At 44.4% G+C, this 23,849-nt stretch overlaps 4 protein-coding genes across 9 annotated transcripts; 2 read left to right on the forward strand and 2 right to left on the reverse strand.

The window, feature by feature from the left end:
• Positions 1-580: 580 nt before the first annotated feature.
• EMC6 (ER membrane protein complex subunit 6) lies at positions 581-2,186 on the reverse strand. The gene is made up of 3 exons (XM_065694668.1): positions 1,446-2,186; positions 1,296-1,362; positions 581-1,140 (listed from the first exon to the last, which is right to left on the reverse strand). The coding sequence occupies exon 3, from the start codon at positions 1,108-1,110 to the stop codon at positions 778-780; it is 333 nt and encodes a 110-aa protein (XP_065550740.1). The 5' UTR covers positions 1,111-1,140; positions 1,296-1,362; positions 1,446-2,186; the 3' UTR covers positions 581-777.
• TAX1BP3 (Tax1 binding protein 3) lies at positions 1,524-5,293 on the forward strand. The gene is made up of 4 exons (XM_065694667.1): positions 1,524-1,684; positions 2,649-2,768; positions 3,389-3,466; positions 3,690-5,293. Exons 1-4 carry the CDS (start codon positions 1,646-1,648, stop codon positions 3,825-3,827), a joined length of 375 nt encoding a protein of 124 aa, XP_065550739.1. The 5' UTR covers positions 1,524-1,645; the 3' UTR covers positions 3,828-5,293.
• Positions 5,294-5,624: 331 nt separating this feature from the next.
• CTNS (cystinosin, lysosomal cystine transporter) lies at positions 5,625-15,003 on the reverse strand. Of its 4 annotated transcripts, none has more exons than XM_065694663.1 (11): positions 14,735-15,003; positions 14,217-14,290; positions 12,764-12,842; positions 11,926-12,010; positions 11,730-11,833; positions 10,614-10,745; positions 9,754-9,853; positions 9,540-9,659; positions 7,196-7,366; positions 6,866-6,983; positions 5,625-6,489 (listed from the first exon to the last, which is right to left on the reverse strand). In XM_065694663.1, exons 2-11 carry the CDS (start codon positions 14,278-14,280, stop codon positions 6,359-6,361), a joined length of 1,104 nt encoding a protein of 367 aa, XP_065550735.1. In that variant the 5' UTR covers positions 14,281-14,290; positions 14,735-15,003; the 3' UTR covers positions 5,625-6,358. The 4 variants fall into 4 exon arrangements, with proteins under 4 accessions (XP_065550735.1, XP_065550738.1, XP_065550737.1 ...); XM_065694666.1 differs by lacking the exon at positions 14,735-15,003 and adding an exon at positions 14,609-14,628; XM_065694665.1 differs by lacking the exon at positions 14,735-15,003 and adding an exon at positions 14,481-14,509.
• Positions 14,695-23,681, forward strand: SHPK (sedoheptulokinase). Of its 3 annotated transcripts, XM_065694659.1 has the most exons (8): positions 15,190-15,442; positions 16,661-16,802; positions 19,216-19,399; positions 20,626-20,778; positions 21,888-22,063; positions 22,151-22,351; positions 23,264-23,391; positions 23,491-23,681. In XM_065694659.1, exons 1-8 carry the CDS (start codon positions 15,260-15,262, stop codon positions 23,656-23,658), a joined length of 1,335 nt encoding a protein of 444 aa, XP_065550731.1. In that variant the 5' UTR covers positions 15,190-15,259; the 3' UTR covers positions 23,659-23,681. The 3 variants fall into 3 exon arrangements, with proteins under 3 accessions (XP_065550732.1, XP_065550731.1, XP_065550730.1); XM_065694660.1 differs by lacking the exon at positions 15,190-15,442 and adding an exon at positions 14,695-14,851 and having other exon boundaries at positions 23,264-23,681; XM_065694658.1 differs by having other exon boundaries at positions 23,264-23,681.
• The last annotated feature ends 168 nt before the right edge of the window (positions 23,682-23,849 follow it).

Here is a 23,849-nt window from a genome sequence, read left to right on the forward strand (position 1 = left end):
GTTTGCACAAGAAGGTTTGCAGTAAAGATATTATCTGTGTGGTGGGTCACAGACTTTTCCTTTCTGTTTGTGCTAGATGTAAGGCACCAGAACAAAGCACAGCTCAATGCGAGCATGTGTTCAGCACAGACTGAGGTGGCAGGTAGCAAGATGCCGCACTTACTTGGTTGTTTCACTGAATACAACAGCGCTAAAAAGGAGCAAAGGCTCATGAGAGCCTTTAGTGACTTTTGTGCGTACCAATGAAGAGCATCCAAACCAATGTCATTTATTGACAGTGTGGACATGTAGCAATTGGGGAAGATAACATTGACACTGGCAGCTCAAATACACTCCTGTACCAAGCTTTTACATACACTTAATTACAAGTTACTGTGCAATATCTGTCAGTGGATTACTTTTAAAAGTGCTGTTACATGTGGCTTTAATTTTTTTATGTGTAGAGGCAGGCAGCAAATCTAGAGGGGAGTGTTACTGGTGTGTCTTATCCAAACCAGAGAACTACATTACCCAAAACCCAGGGCTGTGCCTGCAATTAGGGACAGAACCACCAAACAAACATTCATGGGAGGCATCCAAGTAGTGGTTCACATTCAGTTTAATCAGAACAGTGCTACCGTTTCATTTGTACTTGGACATAATTTACTGACAGTATTAACAATGCAAGTGATGGACAACAGTTTCAAAGGTAAGCTGGCCTAGTTGTGTAGGTGAGTTCTGGCAACAGTCCTCCTGCTCGAGTAAAAACCACTGCAGCTAACGTGGCTCCTAGTCAGTTTAGTAGACGTGAACCATGCCGTACAGGAAAGTCCAGAACAGGACGTATGTGAAGAGCCCTCCTATAAGCCCCCCCGTGAAAAGTGGCCTTCGGGATTTAAAGTACTTGTTCCATCGCCGTCCGGCTTTTAACACCAAGAGCACGGAGAGGAGGACGGAAGCCAGGAAGTAGAAGATGAAGCCGTGCAGGCCGGTCAGGCCGAGGATCCCCGCCGTGGCGCCCGACAGCGCCGACACAGACGTCCTGCAATAGTCCAGGATGGCGGCGTTCCCCCGCACCGCCGCCTCGCTGATGAACTGCGGCCCCTCGCGCTTGGCCACCACCGCGGCCATGGCTCCCGGAGCTCCTCTCGCCCAGCGGCGCTGGGGGGGGAGCAGGAGACACGCGCTGTAGGGGCCGGGCGGCAGCGAGCAGCCCCGCTCGGCTCCGCAGTGCGGTGGAAGCCCAACGGCCGCCGCCGACGCGGAAGACCGGTCCCCGGCCCCGCGGGGCCCGCCCGCCTCCCCCCAGCCAGTACCTCTCATCCACAGCGGCGCAGTGCTCCGCGGGACCCCCGGCCGGGCCCTGCCGTCACGCCTCGTACCCTGCGGAAGGACACCGCGCACCGCCCGTCACCGCGGGGGCCGCGGCCGCCTCGCCCGCCTCACCCTCAGCGGGCCCAACCTACCGCCACACCGGAGCCTCGCGCCGCCCCGCCGGAAGCTCCTGTCAGGCATCTTGGCGCGGGGGACGACGGGAAAGCGGCCTCACTTCCGCCTCCTCCCTGCCGGGCGCTGAGGGCGAGGCGGCACCCGATTGGCTGGCGGCGGCGGGGGCGGGGTCCGGGGCCGGGCGAGGCGCTTTTGTTCGGGCGGCGGCGGCGGGGCCATGTCGTACGTGCCGGGGCAGCCGGTCACCGCCGTGGTGGTGAGAGGGGGCCGTGGGCGGAGGGCGCGGGCTGCAGCGCTGCCGGTCCCGGTCGCGTTCCCCGCCGTGCAGGCTGATGGTGCCTGTGGAGGGCTCGTCCCGCTCCGAGTTGCAGCGGGCCGGGCACTTGAGCCGCACGTAGGCCCCTCCGCTCTTGGGTGGGGGACCGGGGACGGGCTGCGGCCGCCGCTGGTCCCGGGGGTCCTTGGTGGAAGAGGGAGGAAGCAGCCGAGAGGTGCGTTCCGCGGTGTGCGGAGGGATAAGCACCCGCTTTGTCTTGGCGGGGGCAGAAGGGGAGCTGTAAGTAAGGGGCTCCGCAGCTGTGTGCGCGGCACCGCTCCCCGCTGGGCTGAGGCGGGGAGGCCGCCCCGGTGTGGCGGAGGGCCTGAGCGCAGCGCCCTGGGCAGCTCGGTGCCTGGCAGAGCTGCTGGAGAACAATCCCAGGGTGGCTGGGGGAGGAAGGGACCTCTCTGAAGGTCGCCTGGTTCACCTCCTGCAGCGAGCCCGGATGCCTGTTTATATGGTACTTGGGTAATGCATGAAGTTTGTCAGATGCCTGCAATCATCAGACACAGCAAGGAACACCTGCCTCTGGGTTACAAGTGTGTCGATAAGTTAGCCTGAAAAAGAACCATCCTAATAATAGGTTGTTGTTTCACTGATAGGGCAGGAACATGGGGACGTGGGCAAAGAGCAAGATGAGTCTTGCTGTGAGTGACTGCTGGTTGGCAAGGCATGAGTCATGGTTCAAGAGACCTGTTCTGTTTCTAGTGTTTTCCCTTGTATCTTGAGCTCGGAGTAGTTGAGGAGCTTGGCTGTATGGTGTCAGGAGCACCACTGGGCTGAGTTTGCAAGTGGTTTCCTGTCCTGCTGTTCTGTGGCAGGGCTGAGAACAGCTCGTAGCCAGCTGCTGTCGGCAAGATTTCTTCTTCATCACAACACTCCACTATTTTTCTCTTTACAGCAAAGAATTGAAATACATAAGCTTCGTCAAGGTGACAATTTGATTTTGGGGTTCAGCATTGGAGGTGGCATTGATCAGGATCCTACTCAGAATCCTTTCTCTGAAGACAAGACCGACAAGGTCAGAGGCTCTTTACTTTACGTAGCCACTATCTCTGCAAAAGGCTGAGTTGTCCAACTCAGCCAGCTAATTCAACTGGCGTCTGTATTCTGTCCTCTCACATAGCTGGCTGTTAGAGTTACTCTGTTGCTATGTTATCATTTGCAGACTAGATTTGGTTAGCTCTCCACCTCTTCTGTTTTCCAGCGTTGAACAAACCCACTTTTAACTAGATCCTGTAATATACAACAAAGTGGTTTTGTAGAGTCATAGAATCCCAGAGTGGTTTGGGTTGGAAGGGACCTTAAAGCTCATTCAGTTCCAAACCCCTGCCACAGGCAGGGACCCCTTCCACTGGAGCAGCTTGCTCCAAGCCCCTGTGTCCAACCCGGCCTTGAACACTGCCAGGGATGGGGCAGCCACAGCTTCTCTGGGCACCCTGTGCCAGCGCCTCAGCACCCTCACAGGGAAGAGCTTCTGTCTAAGAGCTCATCTCAGTCTCCCCTCTGGCAGGTTAAAGCCATTCCCCTTGTCCTGTCCCTACAGGCCCTTGTCCAAAGCCCCTCTCCAGGTTTTGAATGGCTCTTAAGTATTTAATAGTCCTTTATTTAGTAAGTGAATACTTCATTATTTTTTCCTAGGGTATCTATGTAACAAGGGTAACAGAAGGAGGCCCAGCAGAAGTTGCGGGACTTCAGATTGGAGATAAGATCATGCAGGTAAACGCCATCATGAGATAAGTATGAATGCAGCATTAGGTGTGCACAGCAGGGAAGTGCCTGCTGGGGGAAATGCTGTCTTCTGGGTGCTTTCCAGGACATTTTGTGGGGCTTATAAATAAGCTGATGAATGGCACAAGTGTATCTACTACATAGTTCTGTTGAACAGTTATAGGACACCTGTGAGTCCACACACCTGCCTCATTTTAGGTGTTTTTCCCAGGTGAATGGCTGGGATATGACAATGGTGACCCATGACCAAGCAAGGAAGAGGCTGACGAAAAGGAATGAAGAAGTGGTACGACTGCTGGTGACCAGGCAATCTCTGCAGAAGGCTGTGCAACAATCCTTGATGTCCTAATCAGTCACTGAGTTTGGGGAAGGGTTGGGGAGGGAGATATATAGACTGATGTCAAGCAAGGAAGCAAATCCTAGGCTGGAACGGGTTGGCTGGAAGGGGAGCATGTTCCTAACTGTGGTAAACATGATTATTATTTTTATTTTTCCTTCTTCTGATGTAACTGGCAGTAGTAGAATTCTGGTCCCCTCAGCAGAGTGCTTCTCTAAAAGTCTTCCCTGCAGGTACATGGTAAGACTTTATTGCAGTTGTGGCTTTTAGGAGGACAGGGACAAACCCTACTTATCTAAGGAAGCAACAAGAAAAGCCTTAACTCTGAAAGGATTCTGTTGTAGCACAAAAGGTTCCTATTTTAAGAGGAAATGTGGCTTCTGCTATGGAAGATAAGAAGGTTTGCTGTGCTTAAGTTTTTGGAAGTGAGCTGTCCTGTCCCCTCTGCGCTATCAAACTAAAATGCCAGAATTAAGAGTTGCTCACTGCTGTGGGGAGGAGCACTGTACTAATCCCACTCTGTGTGCTAGCTTAGGCAAAGCATGCCAAAGGGTTTGGGGCATTATGGTTTACTGTAGATTCCCTGCACACAGCAGCCTCTTCAGATAAGAAACAGCTAAGTTACACAGGAATGTTAGATTAATGCCTGTGAAGTACACTACAAGGTCATAGACACTACAGTTCAACTTCACTGTCAGCATAAAACCTTAATTCTCCTTGTTCCCAAGTAATTTGTAACATGAAATGAATCAAGTTTAAATGAAAGGAATATGGAGCAGGAAAGAAGAAACTGTTGCTGAACTTACCAGAAGAGCTGCTTGTTGTGTTAAGAGTCCTTAGTTCTTCATTCCGCTTTTATCAGACTTGAAATGGGAGGGGTGAATTTTGGTCTGTCTTCTAGAAGACTTTTCTTAAATCACTGATTTATTGAATGGAAGAGATTAATATGCCAATAACATGCAGAAGTGCCTCCTGACCAAATTTAAACTGCTGGTAAGATACTCAGTTTAAATCAACACGCCACAGGATTTAAGGCTCTTGCTGCAACACTGAGATAATTTCCTAGCATCCTGGTGGTTTGTTAACCAGCTAGCTTTACAGTTACCAAAAAGCTGGAGTTCTTAATCCCCTTCAGTTGATTTATACATAAAATACTTTCCTTAAGCAGTCTTCAGGTAAACTGTTGTAAATAGAACATGAGGAGGTGGCAGACTAACTTATTACTGCTGTGCCACATGCATATGTTGTGATTAATGCATCTCAGACTATTCTGTACACACCAGCAGATGCCTATTTCCAATTTTTATATCTATGGAATTACTACAATACTGCTTTTGAATTTTGTAAGTTAAGAATTCAATGGTAAATTTTAAGGCTTTCGAGTTGGAAGCTATTTTTTTTACTATAAAGATACACTGCTATTTGTACTGCTATTTCACTTGATTTTACACACAATAAAACAAAGCTGGATTTCCTGAGCTGTTTGTTCTTACATTTAAGAATGCCACACTTCCTGAATGCCCCCAGCTGAGACCTTGGATTGTGGACTACATCAGCACAGTGCACTCTGAAGCTAATAATGTCTGATTTCGCTGGTGGATGTTTGCAGTGTAAGTGATCTGTCATACCTCACTGGGACTCCAGCCAGGGAGAGAAGTGTCCTAGTCTTCCTTAGGTTGACATCTCATAAGACACATTAGCTTTTGAGCTGTTAAATACTGTTGAAAGTACAAATGCATGGATTCCCTTTTAGTTCTTTTAAAGGGGGTAATGCTTAAACATAACTTAAGACCTTGATCGCAACACATGTAATTGGAAAGTTGCCCAGGAACAAAAACTTGTATTTTATTATGGGGCTGTTAACATGATCCACTTATTAAAGACTTAGCAAACTCTTTAACCATTTAGGATTCAAGGTATAGCAGGAGAACTCAGGAAAATGAAGTACACGAGTTGTTTAGCACTTCTGAGAGAGCTTTCAGTGAAATAAGAACAGAGTTTCTGCTTCTCAGTATTTTAAATAAAAGAGCAAATACTAGAACCTGAATTACCAACCTCTTTTATGTACCACTACAGCTGTTAACAGCCAACCTGAGTGGTGGTGATCTGTCCATGAGGAGAAGGCAGCAGCAGCACTTATGTCCCCAGTCTTCAGTCATTACCTTAAGATACTAAGTGGTTGCTTAAACATTATCTCAGATGTGTGGGAGCTAGATTGTGGCTCTTTGTGCATTACTTCCAATCAGACATCACTCTGGTCTTTCTTTTCCTTGTTGCTAATGGGAAAAGAGCCGTGTGTTGCTTGGACAGCTCACATTAAGCTGCCTTTGCAGCTTCAACAGGCATGAGTCTTCCATTTGCAAGCAGTATCAAGATTGCTTGCTGTCCTTTAAGGCATCTGGCATTTTGCAAGGCAACAGTTTGTATTCCACACCGGAGAGGATCAAAGTATAAACACGTAAGAACTGTCAGTAGGCATCTTGAAAGCCTTCAGCCAGGGCAGAGGCAAGTTCAGCTTAAAGCTTTTGTCTTCAGAAGTGATGTTATTCACAGCGTTCATACCCTTGTCTCCTATAAAGGCAGTAGTGTTGGGCCATAAAAACAATATCAAAGATGATGGAGAAGACACCCAGGCCAAACTTGGTTGGATCTCCAAATATTAACTTCCACTGATCTGTCAAACACCAAATTAGAAAGTTAAAACTAATTCCTCAAGTGTAGTGTTGTCTTAAGACTACAAGGTTATGTCATGCATATTAGAGAAGTTCATGTTTATTACCTGCACTGCTTAGACACACCTTAAAACTAACTGTAGTGCACATCTTATGCAAAGCTAATTAATAACTGTTCCTATGGTTTCTACAAATTACCTCTTTCATTTTCTGTTTTGAAGGAACAGGAAGAGATTCTTTATTCTTATATAAGAACATCTATCCATACTATAGCACAAACATGATTCTCACAAAATGACCTACTGGTTTATACCTGCTTTGTAGCAGGCTTCTCCCAACTTGTTAAGAAAGGCCCCGCCACTTCAGTTCTAACCTTACCGTTGTTGTATGACTGCAAAAACATTTGGAGAAGGCTGAAGCTTCCACCAGCAAAGTCAAGCAATACATTTCCAATACTCCATCCCTCTGTACTTTTCCGACAGTAATTCATGTATGCCTGAGAGCACAACACAAACATGGTCAGCACGTCACGTACAAGATTTCTGAGACTAGCATTTAAGAAGCCTTCTGTATAACTACTCTGGCTTTGTCACTAGAAGACTTAATAAATAATCATTGCTGGTTTAGTCTAGTCAGACTTTCAAGAACACACATGACAAGCTTAGGGTGAGAGAAATGTAGCATAAAAGCAGAAAAGTTCAGATTTACCTGTGGAAAATATTTTATCAGTGTGACTGCTAACTTAATGTAAGAGAAACAGAATAAGAACTGTAGCCATGTCATTTCCTCAGCTGCAGCAAGAAACAGTGTTGTAAATGTGAAGATCCATGCGAGTGCCAGTAGTCCAACAACAACTTTGGATACTTTCTGAGCTGCTCTCTGAAACAAATGCAGATACACTTAGAGCAACCTAACCATACATTCCCAGACACACTGTAAGATACAGAATATACACATGACTATGCAAAGTTATAGTCCAAAGCTATTCTTGTATGAGTTATGATTACACCAGAAGGGAATTTTTAGTGAGTGCTACAGCAACAAGCTGTAGGTTTGCAAGAGCTGATGAGCAATATTCAACATCAATCATTTGGAACACAGCTGTCCATGAAGTGGACATGAAGTGAAAAACAATATGTGGCAGTATTCTTGAGTATTTATGATGCCTATTATCAGTGCCACATCTGTAAGAGTTTCCTGCGTTCAGTGTGATGCTATCAAGAGTTCCTACATATGAAAAAGGCTGCTAATGCCATTATGCTAAAAGATTCATGATTGCCTTCTAACTCTTGACTACAAAAGACTATTGCACCTAGTGACACATGGGCTGTTAGAGTTTTAGGTTTAGCATTACCAAAGGAAGTACCAAGAGAGAATCACAGAATCACAGAATCCCAAGGGTTGGAAGGGACCTAAAAAGATCATCTAGTCCAACCCCCCCGCAAGAGCAGGGTAACCTACAGTACATCACACAGGAACTTGTCCAGGCGGGCCTTGAATATCTCCAGTGTAGGAGACTCCACAACCCCCTGGGCAACCTGTTCCAGTGCTCTGTCACTCTTACAGTAAAGAAGTTCTTCCTGATGTTAACGTGGAACTTCCTATGTTCCAGTTTACACCCATTGCCCCTTGTCCTATCACTGGATATCACTGAAAAAAGCCTAGCTCCATCATCCTGACACCTACCCTTCACATATTTGTAAACATTGATGAGGTCACCCCTCAGTCTCCTCTTTTGCAAGCTAAAGAGACCCAGCTCCCTCAGCCTCTCCTCATAAGGGAGATGTTCCACTCCCTTAATCATCTTTGTGGCTCTGCGCTGGACTCCTTCAAGCAATTCCCTGTCCTTCTTGAACAGAGGGGCCCAGAACTGGACGCAATATTCCAGATGCGGCCTCACCAAGGCTGAGTAGAGGGGGAGGAGAACCTCTCTTGACCTACTAACCACTCCCTTTCTAATGCACCCTAAGATGCCATTTGCCTTCTTGGCCACAAGAGCACATTGCTGGCTCATGGTCATCCTCCTATCCACCAGGACCCCCAGGTCCCTTTCCCCTTCACTACTTTCCAGCAGGTCAACCCCCAACCTGTACTGGTACATGGGGTTGTTCTTCCCCAGATGCAAGACTCTACACTTGCCCTTGTTAAATTTCATCAAGTTTCTCCCCGCCCAACTCTCCAGCCTGTCCAGGTCTCGCTGAATGGCAGCACAGTCCTCTGGTGTGTCAGCCACTCCTCCCAGTTTTGTGTCATCAGCAAACTTGCTGAGGGTGCACTCAGTTCCCTCATCCAGGTCATTGATGAAAATATTAAACAGCACCGGTCCCAGCACCGACCCCTGAGGAACTCCACTAGTCACAGACCTCCAGCTAGATTCTGCGCCATTGACCACAACTCTCTGCCTTCTTCCTTTCAACCAGTTCTCGATCCGAAACTTATCATCTAGAGAAAATTAGCTGTTCACATCAAAGGCTTGTACTACAGGAATTAAATAAAGAACCACCCAAGTATAACAATCAATGGGAATTAAAGAACCACCTGACTACAATAAGCAGTCTCACCTGAAAACAGTTGGAATTATAAAAGGGTCTTTGCAACTGTTTTAGGAGAAAGGAAGTTGGGAAAAAAAAAAAAAAAGAAAAAAGGAAAAAAAAAGCTCGATGAATTGCAGGGAATCCCTAAGGACCTACCTTGAAGAATGGTCCATGTAGTGAGGAAACAAAAGCACATACCAGCATTTGTTCTGTGTAGAACTGTAATCTATGTGCTGGCTAGAGATCTGCTAGAGAACTTTATGAACTTGGCTGTTTGCCTCAGTTATTTTGAGTACCTAAGGAGCTGGAGCTCACAACATCCCGAGGCTGAAGTAGCTAAGCTTCCTGAAATTGCTCCTAGCTCAGGAAAGATAAAGCCAGATGGATTGCGAAGCCTGACTTCTTGAAAGGCCAGAGAAAGTGCAACGAATAGGACTTTGGAGCCCAGAAGGAGTAGACGGTAACTGGCGAGGTGCCCGGCAGAGGGAGCTCTGGCAGAGCCCAGTGTTGGCACTTACCTCGTAGATGCAGCACTGCACAACGGTGAGGAGAGTTAGGACTACTGCGTGGAGACTGAAGAAAACATCATTGATAGCCACAGGGTTCACCCCACTGGGATAACTGACTAAGAATTCCTCCTAAATGTAAGGGAAACCAAAAGCAACTAAATGCCTTAATTCCCTTCTACAGATACCCACCACCTGGAAAGTATTAAGAGACAATTATGCTTACCTTAATTAAGGGTATCCAGAAGAGTCCAACATTAAATACACTGTATGCTATAAAGCCAGTAAGGTTTAATGCTAGAAAGTCAAAGCTTAGTCCAACAACGCTAGAAAAGGGAGGAAAAATGTATGAGAAATATGCATGATCATTACAGGCAGTTCCAGCAACAACTTGACCCTACAATGTACTGATTTATAAGCAATTTTTTATGTAAGTGAAAGGCATTGTAAGATGATGCTGTGACTCTATCAGGAAGCAAGGTGAAATATTCCTCATATGCCAGGCACTTGTACTCGTGACAGCTTTGTCACAGCTGTGTCCTTGCTGTTTAACTTCATGCTGTCATGAGCTCATGTAGCCCGATGAATTCATTCCAGCCTGAATCCACGGAAGTAGTAGCGCACCTTTGCCAGAAGAAATGCTTTAGTTTTCATATATATTTCATATATAATAATGTTTCTACTTAGAGCCACTTAATTTAAAGGGAACTGGCCTAATGAGTACAGTACAAACTGCTCACAAGGTAAGTAATTTTTGAAAATGGTCATCACAACTGGCTCAGCCAGATGATTTACAGAGAGACACCAAAGCGAATGGGCAAGCCTCCTCTATCACAAATCAGTACTGGATGCCAAACCTGAGGATTAGATGTCTGCAGGATGCACGCACTTTCCTCTGACCTGCATGCACAAAAGCTCATTAGGGCTGCATTTATTCAAGCCCTGTATTTGCCTCACTTCCTCCCCCCACCCCCGTCTTTTCATGCATAATTCACAATAATCAAGATGGATATAACTGAAGCTAGGAACATGATTTGAAGAAGTAAGTGCTTAAGTGACCTGCAAACACATCTGAAGTCTCTTTACCTTTTTCGGCGCCAGTTCTCAAAGAGTTGAGGATAAAAGGAGATAGACCAAGCGAGGAAATAGATCCAGCCAATCACCTCATCAGCGTATCTCACTATGATGCTATGAATCACTTGAAATTGAATCCTAGGTCTGATGGGTAATGCAAAGAGAATGAGTTAATTTGCACTTTTAATAATTCACACGTTTTCAGGAGATTTTGTAGTGTTCTGCTTTCAGAAAGCAGAGAGCAGGTGTTGAGGCAAGGCAAGAGATTCGGACCTAATTTCAGTTAAGATGCTCCCTTTTTCTTTAGTGCACTTGTGTTTGGGACATCTCTCACTCCTACCCTCAACCTACCCTTTCCTTTTTGTCTCTTTCTTTTCCACTCCGTTACCACAGAAATCTTAAAAATGGTCATCTTGTGCTTATGGCTTCCACTTTCATAGCACAACATCTGTTACGCAAGAGCAGAGTTTCACTTTTCACAGACTGCCAGCAAAGCCTCATGATCATGCCTGTCCTGTTGAGCACTTCACATGCTTACCTCTGCATTTGCTTTGAGCCTTAAAAGCAGAAGCAAAACAAGGAAGTAAAACAGGAGCATCCTATTACTCAGTAGCATTTGGGCAACAAATACAATCCAACTTTCTCCATCTTTCTAGATTGTTTTTCTATTAGGGAGGACTGGCATCTGTGAAAAGAGAAACTAATTAGAAAGCAAGATGCCTGTATCTCACGGTAGTGACACAGACACACAGCTGCATCAGGCTGTTAGCACTCCAGAACAAGTTTAGCACACTAAAAATAATATCCCACTGGACATTTACAATCAAATGCTTCCCGGATCAGACAAGCTGACAAGTAGTTTTGATACTTTTAGGAGGGGTTATTAAAACCAGACTAAGGAACCACAAGAACTCAAGAGTAATTTAGTAATGAAATCTAAAATACCAAGACTATCACTCTGCTTCCATACCCTGTATTTAGCTCAATAGCTTTGGGATTGCTGGAGGGTCACATCTCAGCTACCTACCACCCACGTTCCATCAGCTATTTAACTATAAGGAGGAAGTAGTTACCCCAGAGTGTAGGAAGCTGTAAGATAGCAAGTAGAACTAAAAAACAGTTTCTCACCCAGTTAAGTTGGAATTAATTGTATAAAGATAAACTGTTACTTGTCCAACATCATCTGCTTTCACTTGGAATTCTGCTTTAGTGTGACCTGCAGGCAATTGTACCTGCAACATAAAGCAGAGGGAAGAAAAAGAAGAGTTACACCAAACTAGTGGAAGGCTTTTGCATAAGGTCAGAAATCTGTTCTCTCACTTACTTCATCAGGCAGTTCAACAATGGTGCCGTGCTTTGATGAGTGCGTAATGTTAAAAGTTATCACAAGTGTCTCATTTAATGGAGCCCTGTGAAGGCAGAAAAAACAAGTCAGACTGGTGCTTGAGTTCACAAAGATTGCTTTAAGGCTCTGGGAGAGTATCTGCTAAATCCTTACACCTCTTGCAAACAATGAACGTCATACATCACAGAACCTCTTTATCACAGCTCTTAGATTTTCATGTGACTGTTCTCTTTACGCAAACTTTGAGATCCAAAGGTAAGGGGGTGCATATTTTTAACAATCCTTTCCTGGGAAGAGGCTGACCCAGCAAAAACATGGGTAAACAATGCATTTTTTACTAAACAATGAGAGTAAGGTGCATCAGCCCCCACTCTGAGACTAGCTGTATTTCTTTGCTAGAAACTGAGTTCTGTTTGCTTGGTAAAACCTTCTTGGCGATCCTTCTAGGAAATACAAGTTTCTCTTAAGCATCAATTTTTAGAAATGAAGGAACTCTAAGTTCACTTACAGAAGACAGTTCAGTAAGCTAATATAGGGCAGAGAGTATAAAACATATTTTCCAGCTCAACTTCCCATACAAACGGCATGGGGTATTATCAGAGGCCAATCAAAGCTGTTTATGAGAATGCTGCACTATCCTGATCCATACTGTACTAAGCAATGTAATACTCTAGAAATGGGCAGTCACACCAATAAGATTTACTCAGTATGAACAATTAACTGAGTCTGCAGGGAAGTCTTAAGTATATAGCCAAGTCCTACCTGCTTGCTCATCCTCCATTCCAAAAAGAAAGTAAAGATGCGATCATTGTTTTACCTCAGAGAGACCGTGACATTTGTTGAACTTCCACTTTCTAATGAAACCACTTCAGGGACAGACAACACAACGACTCCATCTGAGACAGAAAAAAAAAAAGAGTCGAAACAAAACAACCCTGCACATCTCAATTCCTGCGAATAATTAATAGCTCCTTCAGAAGAACCCCCTACTTTCTTTTGTGATATAGATATTTTGTCCATTGGTACCTGTGGTGTCAGATTAATACAGTGAGTACATATGGCATACAGCAAAGGGAGTGGAGCTTATTTCAAGGAGACTAAAAAACTTAAAAAGTGAAGTAACTATCACTTGAACACATTACAAGGAAGCAATTTAAATATTTGAAGTGCAACAAAAGTTCATGCCAAGAGAAGGCTATAGATACTTCAAATCCATGCTAATTGTTTCTTGATGTGACCCTAGTAACTGAGGAGTCATAAATGCCCCAAATCTATTTTAAAATAGCTTCTTTGGTCACAATGCAATTCAGGTGCCCAGATGTTCCAGCAAATGTATATTTATCTTCACACTTCAGGAATCACAAGCACTTTACTATAGTGCTCTGAAATATTACCCTTAAGTGGCACACTTGCAACAATTCAGCTGCGTTGTACCACATAATACTTCAAGAGAGGCTGAGATTCCAAGAGCCAATAAAACTGATAACAAAACCATAAGGTGGTGACATGTCAATGATTTTGACATTTGGAATCTATTTTATTCACTGTATGTTTAAAGGACACAAGAGACAAGAGGAAGAACAAAGAGGTATTTAAGATTAGAAATGGAGAAAAAAAACAGTTAATTTTTTTCTTATTGCCATATATAAATATATATAAACAGAGGAAGTTTAGATTGGATATAAGGAAGAAGTTCTTTACTGTGACGGTGGTGAGGCACTGGAATGGGTTGCCCAGGGAAGTTGTGAATGCTCCATCCCTGGCAGTGTTCAAGGCCAGGTTGGACAGCACCTTTGGTGATATGGTTTAGTGTGAGGTGTCCCTGCCCATGGCAGGGGGCTTGGAACTTGATGATGTTAAAGTCCTTTCCAACCCTAACTATTCTATGTCAAAACACAGAGCTTGCACCAGCTACCGAGAAGGAAAAAAACGGCTACTGGTAAACCCAGGACAGATTCTATATTACATAGTGTTCTTAAGACATTATTTAAAGGCAGGAGAGTCCCCCAGTTCATCGCTGACTGCACCACAGACAGTATTTAATCTGTTTCTGCAGAGGTGAGTGCTCCATCACAATAGTGCCCTAGCATAGCGCTGTCTGTGCAGGAGCACACTAAGTCAATGGTATCGTGGAAGAAGAGGGTACAGGTCTCCCCAGAGAGGTGTAACAGGGACACTGCAGAGCAGCCCTCTTCCACCACTTACAGCTCTGGAACTGGCCCCCGCCTGAGGGAGCCCCATGGCCCAACCTGGGACACCCAGACACTCACCACTAGGCCCCAGCACCACGAGTGAGAGGTGCAGCAGAGCGGGGAGCAGGTATTGCATCCTCATGGTGGAAAACCTGCAGAAAAAGCAGGGAGAAAGCTTCGCTTAGGACTCGCACCTTTTGAGGGGACACCTGCCCATTCCCTCAGCTGGCAGCACCCTTCAAATGGCGCCCACCACAGCCCAGCTAAGGCACTCTCAGCACCCACCAGACAGCACCAATTCAGTCCCTCTGCGTGCCCAGACTCCCCCGGCGCCATCGGTACCTCAGAGCTGGTCCTGCTCCCGCACCCGCCCCCTGAAAGACCCTCCCCTTCCCCTCGGGACTACAAATCTCAGCAGCCACTGCATCTCCCCCCCAACCCCTCCCCACCCCCGGCAACGCGGTGCTCACTGGGACTTGTAGTCCCCACCGCCCTCCCCTCAGGAGACATAGCGCAGAGGGGGCATCCCACGCTTCTCCTAGAGCGTCCTAACGCTAGCACTGAGGAGGAGGCAGCGCGGGGGGGCAAGTGCCTACCTCCTTCCACTGCCGCGGCCCCGTCCCGGCTCTTCCCTTTTCAGCTCCTCACGTGAGGCTGCCGCCCGTCACCTCCCCGCCCAGCGCCGGTGCGGCCGCCCTCGGGCGCCATATTGGGTGCGGCAGAGCGCATCGGGCTGGTGTTGGCGGGGCTGGGAGGAGGGAGAGCCGCGGGCGGAGGGAGGCGGGTTTGTCGCTGTGGTTGTTGTTAAAGTTCAGCTTAAAGCTGCGCAGGTCACCGGGGAGGTCGGGGAAGGGGTAGTTTGTCATGTTCAAGATGGAGGGGTAGCGGTCAGGCGCAGCTGAGGGGAGACATCTTCAGTCAGAGGGTAAAGTCCATCTTCAGAGGGCAGAGTTCAGCCCTGTCCTGCGACTGTGAGGTGGGAACCCACACAGCTTGCGCCATCGCTGCTCTTGGGGCAAGTTCCCCCTCAGAGGCAGCAAGGAGCCCTGGTGAGGGCTGGTCCAGCCAACTGTACAGAGACCTGCGCTTGGTGGGGAAGGTGAAAGCAATCTCCTCTCCCCATGGCCCTGGCGGCTGGCGAGGCAGCAGGCAGGCCTGTGCCTGCTTGTGTGCTGGGCATAGACTTGGGCACGACATCGGTTAAAGCAGCCCTGTTGATAGGGGCAGAGCAAGAGCAAGTGGTGGCAGAGAGCTGCTCCAGGGAGACGCAGGCATACACCAGTAGCCTGGAAGCTGGACCGCAGGTAAGGGGCGGACAGTTTTCAGGGTACTGGCCTTGCCTTGTAGTGGCTGGGTTGTTTTACTACGTTGCGTAGACTTCAATGGTTTTCCTGGGTTGTTCTCATGCCTAGATTGACAGATGGTTGCCGCATGTTTCTGGGTGTCTGTAAATAGAATTAAAATGCTCTCAGTGTTGAAGAAAGTCAAGTAGTGCTGCTTAATTTAAGAAAGACTCAGGTTCTGAAAAGTTGCATAAAACAATCAAACTATTCTCCCGTGAGCCATCACCTTGTCTTTGACACTGCTTGTCAAAAAACAGCAAGCGCCTGCCAACTAGAAGGGTGTTTTGCACTTTAATATGAGATGGAATCATAACTGGAAATTCCCTGTGGAAAGAACCACGAGCATGTACTCCTAAAGACCTTTACATCTATTGTGTTGGTCAGTCTAAGAAAGGATGAATCAAAATCATAAAAAATACATACCAATGTTCCTCTGCCCTAGTAATGAAGTGAGCCCAGGTGCAAACTTCTGAGCAAAGATACCAAAGAGGCCAACCCCCTCTGTACAGTCATGTTTATGTAGCTAAAATTATGTGTATGCATAATTGTTCACATCTGTATGTAGACCGTATTTGAATACTTTTGCTTGTAATCTTCACACTGGTCTGTCACAAAGTAATTGGAATCCTTGAAATTCAGTGAGAAAGCTGGAATGCAGCTTCTCTTGTGGTGTGGTTTGGTCAGTTTGCCGGGTAGATCAGTTTGATGGGGAGTTCTGGGAATAGAATATCCAGAAATGAAGTATCAGCATCATCAAAATCAACAGGGAGTAGATACAGAGGAGCTTATAAGGGAAACTGCATGCCAGTCAGTTACAACAGTAACCCTCTTTGTGGGGAAAAAGAAGAGCAATATATAAGATAATCTAATGAAAGCATGTAGTCAATGTTTTTTTAAAAATGTATAGTTGAGTATGGTAACTTAGGAGATTATCTGGCCTTCAGTTTAAGAGGCTGTTATCTCATTCTCGGCTTGCTGGTATTGGGTTTTAGTTTCTGTGGTTTTGTGGGTTTTTTGCTTTTTTTATTTTTTTCAATTTAGTAGTGAATGTCATTCTAATACATGTTATTAAGCTAAATGAATTCTGTTGCTCACTTCTGACTTGAGTAGTCTTGTTTAATAAATACACTGAGTGAATCCTAATGGTTTTATGCTCAGAATAATGTTTTATGATTGCAGGGAATGGAGCAGGATGTCTGGAGAATAATAAGAGCACTCAATGAATGCCTTGCTGCTCTACCTCAGCAGCAGCTTCAAAGAGTCAGTCACATTGGTATTACAGGACAAATGCATGGGATTGTATTTTGGAAAAGAGATAAAGGTAACATTAATTCTCTGCCATTCCTGTTTGGAGTATTATGATACAGAAAATATGATTTTAACTCTGAAACTGTCTGTAAGAAACTGCTGTGTGTTCACTTTGATTTTCCGTAAAACAGAATTAACAGAAGATCTGTGGAAATGTTTTTAAATTATTGGAATTTCAGTTAAGGATATTGTTCACACAGATTTGTTAAAGCATTTATCCTAAGGAGATCACTGCAGAGTCAGCACAATTATTAATATGAAAGAGGAATAACATACATGTGGCTTGTCCAATATGTCCATCATACGCTATATGCTGCCAGTTGAAAGACCTTGTGCATCATATGAGTGACCTGAGGTGGATCTTACCTCATAAAACACTTAACTAGCTGTTGTCCAGTACCTCAATACCTTCTAATGATTCTGCAGGAGTCGTAGTTTTGTATATGCTTTGAAAAATGTGTTTGATTTTTACGTTCCAGTGTGCATAACAGTAGCTATCCAACAGCTATTTTGAAATGCTGTTTGAAAGTAAAGCAGGAGAAAACTGCAGTTCAGTAAATGGTGTTTTCAGTCCTTTTTTGTTTGCTTGTTTCAGAACTGAAGTCTAAGGCTTTCAGAATGTGGTTCCATGTCTTCTTTCTTGTTACCTTTTGGTGTGCACATCTGGCAATTATGCAAGCCTCATAATTACAGAAGTTAGGCAGATTAAGCAAAAATATATTGTAAACCACGGAATAGATTTCCCAAAAGTGCTAGTCACTGCCTGTCAAAAGTTGTCAGGATCTTAATTGCTTTAAGAGACTCTGTGCTATTCATTACTGGCTGTAAGGAAAGAAAGAAAGAAATACAAAGTCTGATGGACCAAAGGAGCTGTTGCTGGCTTTCCAGCTGTCCCAAGGGCTGCATATGAAAACCTCATGGGTTCATGGCAGACATAGATTCTTATGTCATATTGGTTAATATTTTATTTCCTAAAGCCACAGTCCACTTTTCTTTCATTTCTGTCAAGTGAAAGAGGGTGTTTGCTCTCATTTGTTTTGAGTAGACTAAGTGGATCCATGCACTTTGGGACACAAATTACATTTTTAATAGCATCCTTTAGGGTTAGATTTATGGTTAATAATTTTTCTTAGCATCCATTTAAAACTAGAAAAGCAAACAAACTGGAAATTCAGTTCAAACAGATTTGATAGAACGGGGAATTCAGGGAACAAGAAAAAGAATGTGTTTGTTTTGCCTCTTTCACCTGGTAGTTTCCAGCTTTCATAGCTGCTTTTTACTGTGTGAGTATAGCTGTATCCAGCCTAAGAAAGACTCTTTTAGCCATATTTGTGCTAGTCAGATAGCTGGGTCTCTTTTCTAACCTGTAGGATAAATGGCACAGCACAGCTTGAAACCCTGCTCCCACCCCCTGTCAAAACCAGCAGGCTGCCTCAGTTATGGAGACAGCTCATAGCCTGTGCTATCCCCCATCCCCACACTGTGACCAGACATAACCTGGGAGAGCAGTAATTGTCAGAGGCCAAAGCTGTGCTGTGGAGTGTGTGAGCAAACATCATATGCCAGTGCTTGAGCTTAGCCTCTGCTTACCCTGCTGCTCTGGCAGGTAAGTGTACTGCCTTTGCAGGACTTTTTGTGGTGAGCATGTTGGGGCAGGAAGTAGCACGCTGGACTGGAGCAGTAGCAGACATTGCTGAGAAGGCTCTGAGCAGCTCTGAGAAGTCACCGTAATTTAGCTGAGGCCTTTATGTGGAAGAATGTGAAAGTTTCATCAAAGGTGTGGTGGTCTCTGTTCAAAGGACATTCTGGACTGGTAAAACCAAAATCCAAATTAAACCCTATTCTACCTTTGGTCAAGTTTTGTTGCATAGCAGGAGGAAGGGATACTCTTTAGTACTTCACAGTCCATTGCTTAACACATATAGATCCAGGTTTTTTCTTCCTTTGTCTCAAAAGGTGATGAAACTACACGCTATCCATCGTAGGCAGTTGGTTACTAATAAATCATTCTTTAGGTCATGATGTGGCAGCTCCCAGTTAAGGTTTGTATATGAGAGCTGTCATATCAGCTCATTACGTCTCATACCAGAACTGAGGGGTTGTTTGTTTTGTCAGTAACCTGATATTTAAGTTGCATCATTGATATCTAAGGGTGAAAATTGCTTGTTCCTGTAGGCACTAGGAGTGCTTGTAGAGAATGAAGGCCTTGGATACCAATCTCTGTTTTAGCAGAGGATGACTGCCATTATGATGTTATCTAGGGCTGAAAACCATGACTAATTAATTTTATTACAGTCGCTACAGGCTCTGTTTCTGCTCTTTTTCCAATGTATTTGACAAATCATTGAAAGTGGCCAGAAATGAGGAGGGCCAGGTGGACTATGCTGCAGGGGGTTGCTGGACTTCTCAGATACTGTGTGTTTCAGGTTGCAAGTGGACAGAGAGTGGCCCAGGCCCTACCTTTGAGCCAGAGGAAGTCAGTCATCTGGTTACTTGGCAAGACACCCGCTGCAGTCCTACCTTCCTCTCTTCTCTTCCTCTGCCACAGTCTCATATCAGCTTGGCTACAGGATTTGGATGTGCCACAGTCTTCTGGTATTTAAAGAAGAGGTACATGGTTTCTCAAAAGCGTTTCCTTATTAGGTGGTTGACTGGCAGTTTCTCATCTTGAATTCATGTGACAATTAGTATTCCTGTAGCATGTTAGTGCCACTATAGGCTGAGTGGCTGTGTTTCCCTTTAATCATAGTATTAAATAAGTAATCAAAGAATATTTTAAATGGCAGTATTCAATATAAACTGTATGCAACAAAGCACAAGATTCTCTGACCTCATAAAAATATTGCAGATCTCTGTAATAAAAAGAAAAGCTTTTGACCATATAGTAACAAAAGCCTTAAAGAACTGTAGAATCATTCTAGTCTGTCCCACCACTCAGAGGAGCTCTGCTGATGCAGTTTGAACATTATTATTTTGCCTTGTGCAGACTGTGAAAACTACAAGCATGCCTAAAACAGTAATTGAGTTGCTTTGTCTGCTTGCTGCCAGATGCTAAAACAAATATTCTTTAAATTAATTTCAGTTCCTTCCTTAGGCACCGAGATCCTTATGAGGTGTTAAAAATGGTCTGCTTTGCTGTGGTGTGTTTGCAGAGGATATAATTTTTCACTTACGACTTGGCATCAGCAAGATTTGTTTTTCAGTTACGTCTGCAGTATGCTATGTTTTTCAAAGAGCCAAAGTCTTCCTCTGCAATGAGTTCAGGTTCAATAAATGGGCAAAAACTTACTAAATCTTGGTTTCTTCCAGTGTGTGTCCAGGAAATACATGGAGCATGACATGATCTTGCTTTAGAGCTGTTTGAGTTCAGCTGCTTTGCTTTGTTCCTGTTTTATTTCACTACTGGTACATTTCCATTCATACAATTTGTGGATCCTAGAACAACTGCAGGAATTTACATATTTTTCTCGAATGCTCCAGGATCAACAAACAGATCAACAAATGACCTCCAGGATCATTTTTTTTGTGCAAACAATTACTGCCTTCCTGGTAACTGTTGCAATGGTGTGCTTTTGAACCTGGACAACTCGTTCCTTAAAGCCTTTGTCTCTCCATCTTCCAACAGTAGGTAATTATTGCCTCTGCAGTAACAGCTTGGAAAGCAAATTCCACTTACAAAACCAAACCAAAACAACAAAGTCCAGGCTTATCACTGAGATGGCTGTTTCATTTTTAGATGAGCCTACACATCTGAACCTCCTTGTAGGAATGGAAGTAATCTTGCTCCCTCTGCCTTAAAGTGCCCCTTATTGGTTTTAATGTGTTTTGTTTAAAAGTCCAGGTTTTCTGAAGTCTTATGATGCAGCTGGCACTATCCATGACTACGTGGTTGCTATGTTGTGTGACCTGAGGAAGCCACTCATGTCTGTCCAGAATGCTGCCAGCTGGGGATATTTTAATTCCAGAAATAAAAGCTGGAATACTGACATGTAAGTGCTAAGGATATTGAGTGGGATTTGTATATTGCTTGTGATGGGCAATGTGAATATCTCTGGGCCCTAAGTATGAGAGTGCTACAGATAAAAAGTGATTGAAAGTTACTTCTAATCAATTGTGTGGCCTGTACTGAAGAACTGTTGCGAGTTTGTTCTGTAAGGTGCATATGTTTAAATTATATAAAATCTGGCACGGTATTTTCGAAATACCTAAGAGGGCAGAGTTGAGGGACTCATCAGTGAGGCCTCATATACCAAACTGCTCTCTTCCTTTCTGTGATGGGATGGGGTGGACAAGTGCATGGTGCAGCCAAGATGTTGTGATGGTAAAAGACAGTTCTGTAGTTCATTCAGCTGAGTTCCTTCATAACTAGTAAGACTTACTTGTGATAAGTACCTAAGAGTTACCGATCTTCAGAAAGTTTTATAGGGAATCAGTTTATTTATTTACTTATTTATTTTAAGGATTTGATCTTTCAAGAATTTACTTACTTATTTTAATGATTTGCTCTTTCAGGGTTGAGTGCTAAGGCCTTATATAATTCAGAGCTTAGGTTAGGCCAGGACTCCAAGGTGAAAAGATCTGCTCATAAAGGTATGAAAGAGTGACAGAAACTTGCTTTTGGCCTACTGAACTGTTATTAATTTGGTGTCATTGCTGTAGCAATGTAGAGTATCTTATGTAAGGAGTTTGTTGGACTTAACTGTTTGTGGTTTGGTTTTGAACCACTAACTGCATGACAGTTTCTGTGAAGTTGCATTTTTTTTCTGGTTTTGTGATTGTCCCTTTGCCCTGGAATTGCTTGTCCATATGACACCACTAGGATAAACTTGCTGAACATGTACTGCTCTAGAAATCTCAGGTAATCAAGATGCATATAAAGGAAAGCTATTTATTCTCCTAGAGGATTCTGGTTTACCCAGCTCATTGAACTGGAATGCTGCCCCTGTCCAAGACAAAACTTTCCAAATAGGTGAAAGCATCCATAAATCCAGCAGGCACAAATGCATGTCTGGGCTCATCTGTGACCTCAAAGAGGCCTTTGTATTCATGCTACACATTCCCGTACTGCTTTCCTGCAATAATATTGTTCTGATTGCAGATTAAAAGAATCTGGCTTTCCCATTCACTTGCTTCCGGAGGTGAGAGACCCTGGCAGTATTGCAGGCAGGACAGTCAGTGCATGGCATGGAATACCCAAAGGAGCAAAAGTAGGAATTGCTCTGGGGGATTTCCAGTGCTCTGTGTATTCCTGTCTGACTGAGAAGACTGACGCAGGTATGAGCATTTTGGTATTTTGCTTGGATTTCTCATTGTCCTCCTTCAGGGTAGCCTAGTAAAACATTTTTTGCTTTTATGTTTTAGTTCTTAATATCAGCACCTCTGCTCAGCTGAGTATCTCAATGCCTCCGGGTTTCCAGCCTCCAGACATGCCAGATCCTTCCTCAGCTGTTACTTATTTTCCCTACTTCAATGGTGACTACTTGGCTGTGGCAGCATCACTTAATGGGGGCAACGTGCTAGCAACGTTTGTGGACATGGTGGCACAGTGGACGGAAGAGCTAGGTAAGCTATTTCAAGGATAGTGTAAAATAAAGGATAGCTGTATTTTCAAGGTTATATTTCAGGGGTAGCTTAAAAATTGGATTAATCAGTAGGGTAAAAAGAAGCTAATGTAAAGGAACAGGCCTTGAGCTGTTTTTTCATGCCACATAGGGAATGAGGATGTAAGTCTTGGGTCATGCTTCCCAGTTCTCTGGAATTTCCTGCTGCAGCTTATGAACATGCTGGGACAGTCATGCTTGGACTCCACATTCACGTTGCCTCTAGGTTTGGGGTTTTCTTTTGTTTTAAGAACACAAGAGGATTATTTTTTGCAAGTTGATTTTCAAAAGTAAAAGCCAGTGAATTTGAGGACAGCCTTCTAATTATGTATGAGTGCAGTCCAGAAGAGTCCTTTGATTAGATCAGTTGCCTTTTGCTTCATATTTTGCAGCACTCTAATGGATTTTAAGACTTAAAGTCATGTAATATCTTCCAATGCTTTAAACGTGGTCTTCACAGGGTTTTTTAACAATTTCTTGGGTTTTACAATACAGAATAATCTGTGAAATTATTCTTGCAGTGAGTACTTGAAGTGAACTTTGCATTCACGTGCAGTTCAGCCACTGAAGCTGAAATCTGCTGTTAATGTGTTTAAAGGTGTTGTTTTGTGTAACTTAGGACAGTATAGGCAAAGACAAATAGCTGTGTTGTCAGGAACGGCAGTTTCTGTAACCCAAAAAGGCTTTTAAGTAGTGCAGGTTCTAGATAAAATTGGATGGGAGAACTGTGGTTCATAAACCTGGAAAAACAATGACTTCTGGGGCACAGAAGCAGACAGTATTTTGCTGAAGGGTGAATTGTCCACTTTAAGTCTCCACATGTAAGATACACTGGATCTCTTCAGATGAGTAACGTGATATTTCCCATCTGCAGGACTTCGGGTCCAGGAGTCTGACATCTATACAAAGATAATCAAAGCAGCCTTGGCCCAAACCAAAAGCAAACTCTCAATCCACCCAACCATATTTGGAGAGAGGCACGTTCCTGAGCAGTTGGCATCAGTGAGCAATATTGCTGTCTCTGACCTCTCTCTGGGTCATGTAACCAGAGCTCTGTGCCGTGGCATCGTTGAAAACCTCTGTTCCATGTTACCTGTTCAGTGCCTGATGCAGACTGGAGTGAGGAGGATTCTGGGGAGCGGCAGTGCCCTTGCCAGGAATGAGGTCCTGAGGCAAGAAGTGGAAAGGGTTTTTCCGTTCCCTGTGGTTTACGGGAAGGATGTTGATGCTGCCATGGGGGCTGCCATGGTGATGTTCCACAGAAAATAAAGTCATTGTTTGGGATGGCCTGAGATGCAGCTTCTTTGTTTTTTTCCAGTTGTGCAGTGTTTCCTTTCACTTCTTTTTTTAACATGCAGTGTCATTACAGTGGAAAAAAACCCCAACCTGCATTTAATGTCTGCTTCTGGATGTACATATTTTATTGCTCTGTCATTCCCATTTGTGAAATAAGAAGTAAT

Source organism: Lathamus discolor, chromosome 14 (assembly GCF_037157495.1).
Source record: "Lathamus discolor isolate bLatDis1 chromosome 14, bLatDis1.hap1, whole genome shotgun sequence".
Lineage (NCBI taxonomy): Eukaryota > Metazoa > Chordata > Aves > Psittaciformes > Psittacidae > Lathamus > Lathamus discolor.

What these genes read in the sequence shown, in the direction of transcription:
- EMC6 (XM_065694668.1), bottom strand. Translation starts at nt 1,110, where the DNA reads ATGGCCGCGGTGGTGGCCAAGCGCGAGGGGCCGCAGTTCATCAGCGAG.
- TAX1BP3 (XM_065694667.1), top strand. Translation starts at nt 1,646, where the DNA reads ATGTCGTACGTGCCGGGGCAGCCGGTCACCGCCGTGGTG. An exon ending in CTGAAGACAAGACCGACAAG is followed by an intron (nt 2,769 to 3,388) that starts GTCAGAGGCTCT and finishes ATTTTTTCCTAG; the next exon opens with GGTATCTATGTAACAAGGGT. An exon ending in TTGGAGATAAGATCATGCAG is followed by an intron (nt 3,467 to 3,689) that starts GTAAACGCCATC and finishes TGTTTTTCCCAG; the next exon opens with GTGAATGGCTGGGATATGAC.
- CTNS (XM_065694663.1), bottom strand. Translation starts at nt 14,280, where the DNA reads ATGAGGATGCAATACCTGCTCCCCGCTCTGCTGCACCTCTCACTCGTG. An exon ending in CGTGGTGCTGGGGCCTAGTG is followed by an intron (nt 12,843 to 14,216) that starts GTGAGTGTCTGG and finishes TTTCTGTCTCAG; the next exon opens with ATGGAGTCGTTGTGTTGTCT. An exon ending in TCTGGATACCCTTAATTAAG is followed by an intron (nt 9,660 to 9,753) that starts GTAAGCATAATT and finishes CCTTACATTTAG; the next exon opens with GAGGAATTCTTAGTCAGTTA.
- SHPK (XM_065694658.1), top strand. Translation starts at nt 15,260, where the DNA reads ATGGCCCTGGCGGCTGGCGAGGCAGCAGGCAGGCCTGTGCCTGCTTGT. An exon ending in GCCTGGAAGCTGGACCGCAG is followed by an intron (nt 15,443 to 16,660) that starts GTAAGGGGCGGA and finishes TTATGATTGCAG; the next exon opens with GGAATGGAGCAGGATGTCTG. An exon ending in ATTTTGGAAAAGAGATAAAG is followed by an intron (nt 16,803 to 19,215) that starts GTAACATTAATT and finishes TGTGTGTTTCAG; the next exon opens with GTTGCAAGTGGACAGAGAGT.